Source organism: Suillus plorans, assembly GCF_016647745.1.
Source record: "Suillus plorans strain S12 chromosome Unknown HD556scaffold_30, whole genome shotgun sequence".
NCBI lineage: Eukaryota > Fungi > Basidiomycota > Agaricomycetes > Boletales > Suillaceae > Suillus > Suillus plorans.
The window spans coordinates 61082-74134 of record NW_024537414.1 but is presented as its reverse complement, the minus strand read 5'-3'; the positions used below and the strand labels follow the sequence as shown (position 1 = coordinate 74134).

Here is a 13053-nt window from a genome sequence, read left to right as displayed (position 1 = left end):
AACTTGTCTTCGCGTTTTTGTCCGCGTTCGATTGAACCAGTTCTTGATTTCCTCTTCTATGCCCTCTGGATCCGCTTAGCTTCACACACTTAGTTATCTGGTCTCTATAGCCCTAATTGCGGGTACGGTTCACATCACCTGCCCTGTCTTGGTCATGTTCTTCTTGCGATACCTGAATAGTTGTAGTACAAATTGTTTGGACAACGCTATAGTTTGGATACAGGATGACCAGGTAGTCCATCGTGAGTACATTGATTACAAGAGATAAATGCATATGCACGAGTATCGAGGCAAAGTGAACGTCACTGATATTGATATTGTATAGTTCCATAGTGTCGCATATATATGCTTCCGATCGCGAATGGTCAAATAGTGACTGTTTCAGACATGTGATCGTACTTCAAGCCCATGCAATAATATCCTGCTCTGTGGGGCCAGCGGGAACATCGGACGCGGCGAGGTTACACTGGTGGAATGCGCGAACTTGATCGGGCTTGAAAGCACCGACGACGGTGTGAAGCAAACCGCGGTTGTGGAACAAGACGAGATCACGTTCCTTCCAATCGTGTGGATACACCAACTAAGCAGTCGTATCAGTTCACATAGAGAGAAAAAGAAAGCAAAAATAATACCCCGGGGGCAATACCGGGCCGCTGCATCGAGTGCAGAAGTTCGCGAACCTTCCCAAGGTCCTTGATATGTTCTCCATCGGGGTATAAAGCACCCTCACGGGAAGCGCCAAGCGGTAAGGGTTTCACGATAAGTTCTTGAGCACCGCAAGGATGCACTTGGAAGTGTAGTTCGCCTGTGACAGGGTTCTTCCAAAGCTAAGCGTGCTCAGCTTTTTTAAACTCATGTCCGCGGAATGGAAGTAGGACGTACAATAGGCAGCGTTTTAATTTTCGATTGCTCCCACTCTGGAAGTTCGCTCAGCGGCAATTCTAGACCTTCGTTCACAATTCCTAGACCGTCCGACTTCGCACGGGCAGGTGCCATCCAGACGTAAGGGTGGGGTGCGTACCGAACAGAAGTCCGAACGGCAAGGCTCTTCAACTCAGGCGGCAAGATCTGAAACATCTTCTTTCCTGACACAAAAGCTGTGGTCCCGAGAGGCACAGATAGGATCTCCCCGGATGGATCATCGTCGTCGCTGTACCTGACAGTCTGCCTATCACCCCCAGGCACAGTGATGCCATAGAGGGTAGTCGCACGAGGTGGATTGTAATCGTACAACGCAGCATCTATGTGCCAACGATAGAATCTGGTGATGCCCAGGGCCTCGTTTTCAGGAGAGACACGGGTCTTGTGGAAGGTTGTATGCGAGGGGTGCTTGAGAGCAGCAGATTCAAGGCCTTCATGGTTGTAAACCATCCCGTTGCCGATGAGTTGAACTTGGGGCACCCGGGGAATCGTCTTAAGATCTGGATGAAGGATAGACTTCTTGGTTGACTGCGTCTTGTTGTTACCATGTCCGTATGATTCGGACTCAGGATCAAAAGCCTATCTGAACTTGAGAACTGCGTTGAAAGCTATGTCAATGAATTCGCCTACCTTCGTTAGAGCATACTGTTGTTCCGGTGTCAGTGCAGCATCTCTGAATAGCAGAATTCCATGCTGTGAAGTACATAAGTTGAGTGCGCCGGGTGAAGATCCGAGACCTACAGTGTACAAAGCTGTCTCGATCTCCTTGAATTGCTCAGGAGTTAGTTCGCCAGGCTTCACGCCCTTGACTTCCCGGCCAAAATCGGGGTCAAAATCAGTACGACTGGCAGTGGCGGGGAGGGCGATTGGTGCTAGTTCGATAGCCATGTTGCGTTCAAAATCAGATATGAGAATGCAAAGTCAAGTCGAGCAGAAAGAGGTTGATCCGGCCTTATCTTCATTACAAACATGTCCCCGGCCCGAACCGGTGCCGAACGTGAAGTATTAGGAGCGGGACCAAAAGTAGGGACGAGTGTATACATTCAAACCTGCGGGAGGGCCTGGGCAACCAAGGATTTATGTAATTATGATATGTCCAGATGGACAAATTAGGATATATATAGAGTTATTTCTTGTCACAGCCGTGTCACGGGCGGCGCGTCACGGGAGGCGCGGTCCAGGCATGCCATTGCGGACCAGCTACGCCCGTCAAGTTGCCGTTAAGAACTATAATATCGGTTTTCCCCGGGCCTAGGCAAGTACGAAAGGAAGTTGACCAGTTGCCCACGCTTGCTTAGATCACTTTGTCACTTGCAGTCATGGAAGAACCAGGAGTTAGACAGAGGAAGAAAGCAGCTACTGAGTTCACGAATGGTCACGATGTGCGCACTTGACAGTTGTTTCGGCAGGCTGATACGCTAATGACTGGCACCAACCATGCAGACGGGCAGTGAAACCAAGTCCGGTCCAGCATTTCCAAAAGTGTATATATTATTAGCCGCCGTGTTGGCTTTGGCACTTTACAATGTCTGTATAAAATGCTTTCAGAGTCGGTGGATTCTACTTACCCATTGCTAGTTTCTGGCTCTAGTGAAGAGCCCGCTCCTCGGTGCACCTACCAGACATCTACCAGGAGTTCGAACGCATTATGTCCCCACCTTCACCGCAGACGAAGCAAGACGAGACGCAGTGGTAGAGGCCTTCAAAGTACGAAAGCATGTATCTTCTCAGCCTTTCGTGGACTGACACCTGACCTTAGCATGCGTGGCTTGCATACGGTAATAGCGCAGTTCATATAGTTATGAGCCAAACAACTGATTTCAGTAGAAAGAGACGCTATGGGTGATGACGAGTACCATCCGATCGCGCATACTGGCTCGAATCTAACTAAAGCGGGGGGTATTGGGTATACTGTGGCAGATTCTATCGACACGATGATTATTATGGGGCTGGAGGATGAGTACCAGCGTGCAAGGGCATGGGTGGCAGACAAGCTCTCATTCGAACGGGATGGTAATTTCAATACCTTTGAGGTGAGTAGAAAATACTTTCATAGCATATTGGCGACTTGATGTGTTTTCGATCATCAGGTCACAATCAGAGTCCTAGGAGGCTTACTGTCGGCGTACCATTTGTCTGGGGATGACACCGTGTTTCTCGAGAAGGCTCAGGAACTCGGTAGCCGCATTCTGCCCGTTTTTGAGACAGAGTCTGGTCTTCCATTATCACTAATCAATCTGGCGCTTCGAGAAGGTGTGCCAGATAGGGATACTGGTGGAATGATCAGTACGGCCGAAGCTTCAACATTACAACTCGAGTTCCGCTATCTGGCGTACCTTACCGATGAGGATACGTATTGGGAAAAGGCTGAAAATGTGAGTATTTTACTTGAGGTTCTGCACTAGATTTTACATTGTCTCAGGTAATGGCCGTCCTGAGGGCGAGCGCAATGACGAGCGGGCTAGTCCCCATCTTTGTTGAGTAAGTCTTGAATTCATAAAATCGCCAAGCATACAGCTCATATGCCAGCTCGAAAATGGGTCGCTACCAAACTTCGCCGATCCGACTCGGATCTCGCGGGGATTCTTACTACGAATATCTACTGTGAGTCGACATCATGTTAAGTTTAACGCTGCTCTCATCTTTGAGTCACAGGAAACAATACTTGCAAACTGTAAGTATAGTATACAGGAAAGGTCGATGTTGGAAAGTCTGATGATTCCCTTAGAACCAAACGGAGCTTGTATATCGCGAGGTATAGGTATTTGACAGTCTGGTCCATACATCATTCATGATACGTTTTAGATGTATGACACTGCGATGACAGGTATCCAAACACACCTGGTAAAACGAGGGCTTTCCAGCCAGCTTCTCTACATCGCTGAACTTAACCCAGAGCGGACTCAAAATGGGGAACTGTTGGCTATATCTCATTCTTCGATGATAATTGCCCTAACGTGATCAATAGCGGATGGCGTTTAACGCCCAAGCAAGATCATCTCGTGTGCTTCCTTGGCGGTTCCCTCATGCTCGGTGCCACGACGTCCGGTGCCCTTACTCACAATGTCTCGATTCCACCGTCAACCGACGAACTCACCAACCAAGGCGAACGTGATTGGCTTACAGGAGTGGAACTCATTGACACATGTATGGCCACACATGACACCCAAACGTATGTTTCGTTGTGCTTCGGTAGTGTTTACATGTGCACTGAACATGGCGGTCAGCGGCCTGGCGCCTGAAATTGCGCACTTCCGTATTCTGGGCGATGGGATGGATGATTCGGTGGTTCCTGCGGACTGGTACATCAAAGGCGCGCGGTATATTGACTCACTTGTCACTCGAGTTGCACATTGACTTGCTTGTGAATTACCAGCCCTAACGCCCCTCCTCCTTTTGATGCCCGATATATCCTCCGGTATGTTTTTTTTCTGTTGCGCCGTTCACTCATAAAGGATTCAACTTGTACTGCAGCCCGGAAACTGTCGAATCCATTTTCATTGCCTTCAGGCTCACCGGTGATCCCAAGTATCGCGATTACGGCTGGGCGATATTTCAGGCCATCGAAAAGCATTGCCGTATCCCGACGGGTGGGTATGCGAGTGTGATAAATGTGGATCAAGTTCCCGTGGAGTATGACGATAAAATGGAGACTTTCTTGATGGTGTGTGACTCTGTCCTTCCCACATGATCGTAGCTGACTCAGTTTTCTCATCAGAGCGAAACATTAAAGTATCTGTATCTACTCTTTGCGGATTCAAGTGTACTTCCTCTCAACGGTGAGTCCCCCGTTCAATTGACAAGACGTAGTTCATGTATCACATTGTTTCACAGACTATGTCTTCAACACGGAGGTAAGTCTGAAACATGCATCTGTCATTCCGCATATACTCATATTTGGACAGGCGCATCCTCTGCCTGTATTTAATCCAACTATACGCACCGGCTTTTCCTAATTATTCGCGCTGTACCATGGTCAGATTAATATTATTAGCAGGTTGGTGTATCTAGCTTTCATAGGTTTATCGGCTGCATCGAAACATGGGACAATTTCAGCTTTACCATTTTCAGACCTTCGGCGCCCTCGATACACTAGCAGCATCCAACACCAATCAATTATATTGATACTCCAGGTCTAAATAAACCGCCTAGTCCATTAAGTAGAATTATAACAAGGACCAAGACGATACGACGTGGAGCTCGAAGATATAGCATGAGTTCGTAATGAGCGAATTAGGAATGAACTAAGTCATAATGGGTGTGGTGTGATATGGTGTGATACTAATCAAATATCAACCACAATAGCGTAATCTAAAGCGTCAAAGCAGCAGCCTGAGCGTATGACAGGCCCTTGCAGGCGGGTGATTCAGGGGAGAGAGAAATGAATTCCCAGGGCTCATTGATCTCAATGTCATGTCCAAAGTCATCAAGAGCAATGACTGAACGAACAGGCGGGAGGACTTCGAAGTCAGCATCTATGCACAACTTTGAGTCAGAATTATGACGAACGAAATGTGGCAGCACTGTACCTTGCGCCTTGAACCGTTTCTTGGTCTTGAACGTCACAAAATCTGCAAGTGCCATCTTGGAGAAACCAGACTTGTTCCTCGGCACTGGTGCGACATTGACAGGACGCCCCGATCCAATGAGGATACGAGAGTCAAGCTCGTTGCCATCCCAGAGTTCCAAGCTAGCCTTCTTAGCAGCTCGGCTGGCATGCCCTTCCTTGAGGGCTGGTGCTGGTGCTCCAGCAACCGTTCTCTCCTTGCGCTCCTTCACTTGTGCATACTCCCGCCGCTCCTTGGTCTGGTGCCTAGCGCGCTCATAGGCACGCTGGTCCTTCGCACCGACTTCGGTGAGACGATTGGTTACCGTCTCATGCGGTTGTTCTGGGGATTTCTCGGAGGATGTGGTAGACATGTAGAAGGGTTGAAGGACAATGTCTCACTTATATAGATAGGTGGAAGCGATATCCCACGGTGACGGCGGTGGCGGAAACATTGCCTTTGATCCTTAAGGGCCAAGATATGTCAGAACCACGGCTACTGGTTTGAAGCGGAAGTAGCAGTAGCTGAGATTGGCCCACGGCTTTTACCAATGACGAACGTTGTCATGACCAGCACTCCACCAAGATAACTCAAAATAGGAAATTCATTAGGAAACTCCGATTATATCGTATCACGTGACTAATCTTATGATATGGCCAAATAGAAATCATTCATTCCACAGCCGTGGCGATTTGGTTTCGGGTGTATGTTATATTTTACACTTCCCGAATGAATAGTCTATCTAGTTTGCCGATCGGACAAACGTTCTTCATTCAGGACTGCACCTACAATCACAACTCTTCCGAACCCGAAGGCAGCTTGTCATCTCAACCCCGGTTTCTGATGTCAACCCTGGTCCCTCTACAGGATGTTGCGGTCGCAGCCTAAGCGTCTGCAGCTAGACATTGTAATTGGGCATTTTCCTGCAGCGAACCTGTCTAATTATTATCGTGTGAGGGTCAAGGAAAATTTTAAAATCTGGTGATCGTATATTTGTCTACTATTGCATGAAGGATGATAGATGGTTGTTGCCATCAGCTTCGTAACCTTGTATACATTACAAGAACTTGATGCGTCACTGCAACACCGAATTACCTATCTCTTTCAAAAGTGCCACCGTTCATCCTCTGCATAGTACGCAGCTGTCTGGCCGATCTATCGTTCCACAGCACAGATCTTCTCGGGAACAGTGCTGCACTCATAGATGCCTGTGCAGATGTTCTGGTCAGACCGGGACCTCAACATACATGTTTCTTTCCGCATCACCAGTCACGGACTCGGAGTCATCGTGTGCGGTAGCAAAATGGCCTATCATGATGGTCTTGTCTTCCCCATGATCGTACTCCTCAGCCTGGACAAAGACTGGAAGAAATATCCACCGAGGATTACATGGACACGTACACATCTGGGACTTCAATAAGCGGATTATTTTTCGTTTGAAAAATATGTACGACTCCGACTCACAAGGCCTTTTCATCCGCAAGCCCGGTCGTGCTTCGATGGAGACATCATCTTTACACTGCGATCGTCTTCCGTGTGCCTTTTTCGGCGTGTAGCTTCTGTTTGTTCTTGGAATAAGATCGACTGAATTTGACATGAGTAGGCATCTTTTGTTGTAAATACAGTGGTGGTTTGATGTGACCAATTTGTAGTCGGACACAAGCGCGATTGATTTCCAGGCCCTTTCTCCACTCCAGATGGATACTATGAGCTCAGAACTAACAGACTCGAATCTTGACTGCGCCAGCAGTGATAAATATTATGTAGTGAGGATACTAGTAGATGTTTAGGTAACTATACTATATACCATTTTGTGGATACGCCCTCTTTTTTGGGGATACTATGTAGTACTAGTAGATGTTTAGGTAACCATATGTACCATTTTGTGGACGCGCCCTCTTTCTGGGATGCGCCTTATAAGTGAAGTACAGAAGGTTAGCAACGTGCCCCTCCCAATAATTATGCATGGAAATAGGAATAGAAAACAGAATGGAGATTGGTGTACACAATAACCCAAACAACAGACGAAAGAAGATGCTGAAATAGATCTGCAATTAAGAAGAGACCGAGGCCGCGTCGGCATGGGGGAGATCAAGGGTCTTCTCGTCAGCACTATTAGCATCGGGATTTAACTCTTCAATGTGTAGGTCTTGTTGTTGATCCCGATGTGCGAGGGTTGGTTGGTCGTGTTTATCATCAGCGACGCTGGATCGGTGTGTACCTGTACCGTTGCCAAATACCGTCCAGTCCATGAAGTGACGCCGTACTTCAATGTAGTCGTTCGCATATTCACCGATCTGGGCTCTTATTAGACCAATATAAAATCAAGAGTATAATAAGGCTTACCTCGACTTCGTCAAGACCGAGTTTTTCACCCTCAGCCGTTGTGCGTAGGTGGAGACCAGGAATGCAGTCGACGCACTTGACAATGAGAGCAGTAACAACGAACGTGTATGAACACACCGCGCAAATATAGGCGAGTTGGATGTAAAGTTGTTTCCAATTGTGGTCGACCCACCCACCAGTAACATTCAGGTTGACGCCATCCAGGGCGATAATGGAACGGGAAGCAAAAAAGGCGTTCGCCAAGAGACCCAAGATCCCGCCGACAGCGTGCTCGGCAAAAAGATCGAGTGCATCATCCACATGAATAAGAGATTTAACTTAGGGTCGGTCAATAAGTGCACTCCCGAGCAATCCAGTAGTCTCACCTTTAGTTGCGTAATTACATACAGCGCCGGTGACTATGCCCATGATGACTGCCGCCCAGGGATGGATGTATCCTGAAGCAGGCGTGGCTGCTACGAGACCTGCAATAGTTCCAGAGCAAAACCCGACCATGGTATACTTGCGCTCCAAACGATAGTCGAGGAGGCACCAAACAATACCGCCAAATGCGGCAGCAAGCATAGAGTTCCACACCGCCATGATGGCGCGCAAATTCGCTCCAAAAGCGCTACCACCATTGAAACCGAGCCATCCAAACCAGAGCATGAATGTACCCAGGTTAACCATGGAAACATTGTGCGGTCTGAAGTTTTGGAGTTCCTTCTCCTGCCTGCGGCCAAGCACCCAGGAATAGGCAAGTCCTCCTATCCCGCTTCCTATCTCCACAGGGCCTCCACCTTTTAGAATGAAAAACAATGTCAGAGATAACAATACAGCAGTAAACATAATTGATTAACCTGCATAATCGAAAACGCCGTACTTAAAGGCCCATCCGTTTATATTCCACGGCCAGCAAGCGAGGGGGCAATAAACCAAGGTCATCCACAAAAACGTGATAATCATAGCCGGGAGAACCCGTCCACGCTCGGCGATCCCGCCCATCAGGATTCCTACTGTGACGCATGCGAATTCCATCTGATAGAATGAGTACAACAGGTCAGGAATTAACGGGGAACCTGGTGACGGGTCGCCAAGAACATTTATGAGACCAAAGTTGGCAAGGTTGCCTATGAATCCGTTGGTGGCAGTTGGCGAAAACGCCAAGGAGTAACCCCAGAAGTACCACTGAAAAATACAGACTGCATTGCTGGCAGAGACTGCCCAGATAAGAGACAAAGCGGACTTTCTTCTTGACAATCCGGAATATAGAAAGGCTGATATAACAATGTAAGTGAGCGGATGGGAAATGCGATGTGAGAGAAATTGCGAACCAATCCCTGGTATCATAAAGAATACCATGGCACCTGCGATAATTATGAAAGAGATATCTCCACGGTCGAACCTGTGGTATGCAATGAGAATACTGCAACGGCAGAAGTGCTATTGGCTCACTGAGTGGTAGTGTCTCCTGTAGCGCAAGATAATCAGCATTAATGTTGTACTCTGGTCACTATGACGGTTGTGGAACTCACTCTTCTTCAAAGTAGCATCCAACACTTCCCAGATGCTCTCTCTGAGGGCCATCACGTCGAACATTGTCTGGCAAGGAGATACGTTTAGTGCTGACTATTCAGGCAGTCAGGTCCAAGTCTGTTCAACCGAGTAACAAGTTGACTGTCGCTGGATGCTGGAGCTTTAAGGCCTGACATGCGCGTTAACTTGAAAGGTTGAATGAAATTTCATTGGTCGGATAACAAATGGTACTTGGCGCAAGTTTAGATAAGAATAAGCTTTGGCTTTCAAGTTAACCACTGGGCGCAACTATTTTGACGTCCTCCGACCCTGCCGCGCCTGCCGCGGTTGTGACGCGGACCCGTGACATGTACAGCTTAACGCCACTAGTCCCCGAGTCGTCCGAAAAGCTCCATCCAAGTCTTCACCACAGTCCTATCTTAAGCTTGTCGTCACTCAGATTTCCAATGGGTGAACGACAACATATATTCGTCATCGCCCGCGTCCGTACGGCGGGCTCAGGATCTTCCAAGTACCGCTGTGTGGCAGCATATCATGTCATGCAATGTCAAGGGGCAATAGCGCTGTGCTGTCTTCTTCGCTTTCTTGCCACGATGAAACATGGGAGTAATAAGGAAGTAATAGAGTCAGAAACAAGCGCTCTGCATGACAAGTACTGCAGTAACGAGGATCTACCGGCTGTCTGTTGCCCGTTCATTACTTTCCTCATGGCTATGTGCTGGAGCACAAAGTTTATCATCCCTGGCAACCCAAATGTTGGGTATAGCCAATATTCTCCCCTCGATGAGAATATCGGAAACGATAGTGCAGGTTTGCACCTTGTTATAAATGTAGACGACAATTGAGTCTGTTCAGCAGACAATCAACAAGATATTACTGTGATTGACCTCACCGAGGTGAGGTCGCCGACGTATTGCTTCGTTCACGTTACAAGGACGGCAAGCAATGGTGAGGGCGAAGCTATCCCATCTCCACGTATGCCGCTCTCTGCGCGCCAATATCTGCATGCGTATACGGAGGGTGATTTACACGACAATGGCCATGTCACAAAACTTGACAACGTGAAGCTCATAAACCTGGACACTCTGATATCAGTTTGGCCAAAGGAATACAAGAGGACTGAAATTCCCCAAGATTGTGCTTCGTCGGGATCTGAAGCCTTTGACTTCACGATCAGCGAGCAAGTCAGAAAGCTTGTCGGGATGCATCTGTTACAATCAGTCGCACCAGAACTAACGACGAAATCGAATGCACAAATTCCAACCATAACCATTACACAGGATACCCATGACACGTATGACATCGAACAGATGTATAAACTCTGGCAGGCTGGGAAAACGTTTCAAGTTTATGGCGCCCTGCATGAACTATTGCCGTTTCCTCGCAATGGAATGCCATTATTGCACAGTGTTGTCGTGAAAAAGTTGAGCGACAACAACGGCGTGCTGTCACTTGCGGAGATAGCCGTACGAGACGATCAGGTTGAAGAAATCTTGAACATCCATGGGAACAAAATGAGAATACTAGATCTCTCCCATAATTCCTACCTCACGGCGCAGATCGTCCCAAGGATCTTGCAGCTTGCTCCACACTTGAACAAATTAATAGCTCTAGGTTGCCCTTTGATAGAAAATGACGACGTTTATAAACTCCTGCGATACAACATGCATCTTTTTCGCTCACTCGATACCTTATTACATCCCGCTCTTTTGCAGCCTCTGGCCCTCACTTGTGAAAACGCACCCTACCCCATTGCCTTCTCCTACATACAAGCCTCAGGCACGCATAGCCATCCAATTGCATGCGCACTGCCATTGTTCCAGTCATCTGTCATCATCCACGCTATCCTCGATCTCGTAGCATTGTTCCAGCCAACTGTCATCACCCACGCTATCTTAGATGTGGCATCTGGCCCCAAAGATTCCCCATGGCAACTTGATCTCCTGGAGCACGTATCCACTGTCACTCCTGCCACTTTGTTTTCTGGGCTCCGCCAAGCACATAGCGAGAATAGAGAGGTCGCGTGTATTCCGCAGTATTCGCTGCGAGGTCTCCAAGGAGAAGGCTGGGTGTTTGCGTTGCATACGCCACCGAGAGACAGCTCTGGGAATGAAAGAGATCGATGTCATACGTATGCATTTGTACGTTTCAAACCTCCCAAGCAAGTCGGAAAAGGAGAGATGACTGGTCCTGATCTCAACGTCAACGTAGAAGATGCTGAGATCCATACATTTCGGTCATGGCTCGACCAGCTTGAACTAGAGGATAGACCTGCTGCACCTGCTGAGTTGGTCCAAGAACTTGACCACCGTCTTTTGGACCTTCAGCTGGACGTCGATTACGGATTGAAACCAATGCTGGAAGATGACCTTCTTGCTTTTGTGGAGAGCATACGGAGATCGCAATGAATTGCAGGATAGCTGCGCGACCACAGCCACAATAACGAGCTATCGTTTAGCTATAGTGCCTCGAGGTTGGTTTTCATAATGTTGTCATTAGCATGCGTGCACTCATACATATACACAACCAACACACAACTACTAACCCTGGAGACAGTGCGACCAGCTCGCCCTGCAACCGCCCACACTCCGGTGAATTTCGTGCCCGCTTGCATGTTCACGATATCTTGAATGCCCTCCTGAACTCCTTTGCACGGGTCTAGAGGAACAATCAATAACTGGAAGCGGTCAGTGAACCACAATCAATGATCTGGCAATAATTGCGTCGATTTTGCGTGCATGAATTCTGCCTGCCGACTCAGAGACTGCAAGTATTGAGGAAGATGTGTTGCTTACTGCCGCCACAGATAATACAGTCATGACTCCCGCTGCTGCGATGTAGCCAGATGGCGGGTACGCATCAGCTATGGCTGCTGTGCCATGGCTAGTTACTTGGACCTCCCACTGACCCGTGCATGCTGGTTCCTTCCATGCGCTGTCAATCGATACTCACAAACCCAGCGTGTCCCAGCCGAACAGCCGAAACATATGTCAGATACTTAGACCATATGAAAGAGGGATAATATAGGGTAGTCTTCCTCTTATATATATTCTGGCTGTAGGAGAGAGAAGGCTTTGCCGACGTAGTGCATTCGTAGTGCATGCTAGAAAAATTGAAATTGTATTTCACGGTCACGTGCCACCACAGCGTTTAAGCGTCAAACGTAATCACACCGTCACTAGAAGAGTCCTTCATGATGGATATATCTCGTGGATATATCTCCTACTGAAGCTGTCCACTGTAGGGAAATCTCAGCTTCCCAACTTTGACCCACCATATGTTCAACATTCATCATCTACTACAGCAGCAGAACCACGGGCCATTATAAAGGATGTAAATGCACCGCAATCAGCATAATCGCCAGCAAGAACTCACCGGTCCACCGTGACTGATTGTGACAAAGTACAACTTGAAATACTCCCCGAGCCACACGCGTCAAGCGTAGGCTCCATGTAGGATAGGGTACTCCAACTTGCGCGTGCACAGTTGAAAAATCAGCATGTCACCTGCGTGCAAGGGGAAAGATTGGTCGACGACTGGGATATCGCAGATAGACAGACAGACAGACAGGCGCCTGGTGCACCCACTGAGGGTGGCGGGTGACACCGATCCGTTTGTTCGATATATTCACTTCTTCTACCTCCGTTCAAATGAACTGATTTCATGAAACAGGAAGAAAGTTTTGGAGCGCTTTGTCAGAACTTGATCACTACCTCAAATCTAT

General features: G+C 48.0%; 5 protein-coding genes across 5 annotated transcripts; 2 read left to right on the top strand and 3 right to left on the bottom strand.

Moving 5' to 3' along the window:
* Positions 1–108: 108 nt before the first annotated feature.
* HD556DRAFT_506724 (Clavaminate synthase-like protein) lies at positions 109–1908 on the bottom strand. The gene is made up of 4 exons (XM_041310804.1): positions 1552–1908; positions 883–1500; positions 633–827; positions 109–580 (listed from the first exon to the last, which is right to left on the bottom strand). Exons 1-4 carry the CDS (start codon positions 1807–1809, stop codon positions 401–403), a joined length of 1251 nt encoding a protein of 416 aa, XP_041159848.1. The 5' UTR covers positions 1810–1908; the 3' UTR covers positions 109–400.
* A 332-nt stretch (positions 1909–2240) lies between these two features.
* Positions 2241–4944, top strand: HD556DRAFT_1478987 (glycoside hydrolase family 47 protein; the record flags this gene model as incomplete). The annotated part of the gene is made up of 18 exons (XM_041308572.1): positions 2241–2303; positions 2365–2448; positions 2500–2628; positions 2681–2699; positions 2749–2954; positions 3012–3296; positions 3344–3402; positions 3451–3525; positions 3577–3595; positions 3650–3676; positions 3727–3839; positions 3890–4093; positions 4149–4241; positions 4298–4339; positions 4396–4585; positions 4640–4700; positions 4756–4775; positions 4827–4944. 18 exons carry the CDS (start codon positions 2241–2243, stop codon positions 4875–4877), a joined length of 1740 nt encoding a protein of 579 aa, XP_041159847.1. The 3' UTR covers positions 4878–4944.
* A 288-nt stretch (positions 4945–5232) lies between these two features.
* Positions 5233–5841, bottom strand: HD556DRAFT_1308570 (uncharacterized protein; the record flags this gene model as incomplete). Its single annotated transcript, XM_041300157.1, has 2 exons — positions 5233–5396; positions 5451–5841. 2 exons carry the CDS (start codon positions 5839–5841, stop codon positions 5233–5235), a joined length of 555 nt encoding a protein of 184 aa, XP_041159846.1.
* Positions 5842–7204: 1363 nt separating this feature from the next.
* Positions 7205–9606, bottom strand: HD556DRAFT_1374020 (ammonium transporter). The gene is made up of 7 exons (XM_041303025.1): positions 9329–9606; positions 9249–9264; positions 9128–9198; positions 8654–9070; positions 8180–8593; positions 7815–8131; positions 7205–7765 (listed from the first exon to the last, which is right to left on the bottom strand). Exons 1-7 carry the CDS (start codon positions 9390–9392, stop codon positions 7523–7525), a joined length of 1542 nt encoding a protein of 513 aa, XP_041159845.1. The 5' UTR covers positions 9393–9606; the 3' UTR covers positions 7205–7522.
* On the top strand, positions 9468–11942 carry HD556DRAFT_506041 (uncharacterized protein). The gene is made up of 2 exons (XM_041310802.1): positions 9468–10139; positions 10185–11942. The coding sequence occupies exons 1-2, from the start codon at positions 9677–9679 to the stop codon at positions 11735–11737; spliced, it is 2016 nt and encodes a 671-aa protein (XP_041159844.1). The 5' UTR covers positions 9468–9676; the 3' UTR covers positions 11738–11942.
* The last annotated feature ends 1111 nt before the right edge of the window (positions 11943–13053 follow it).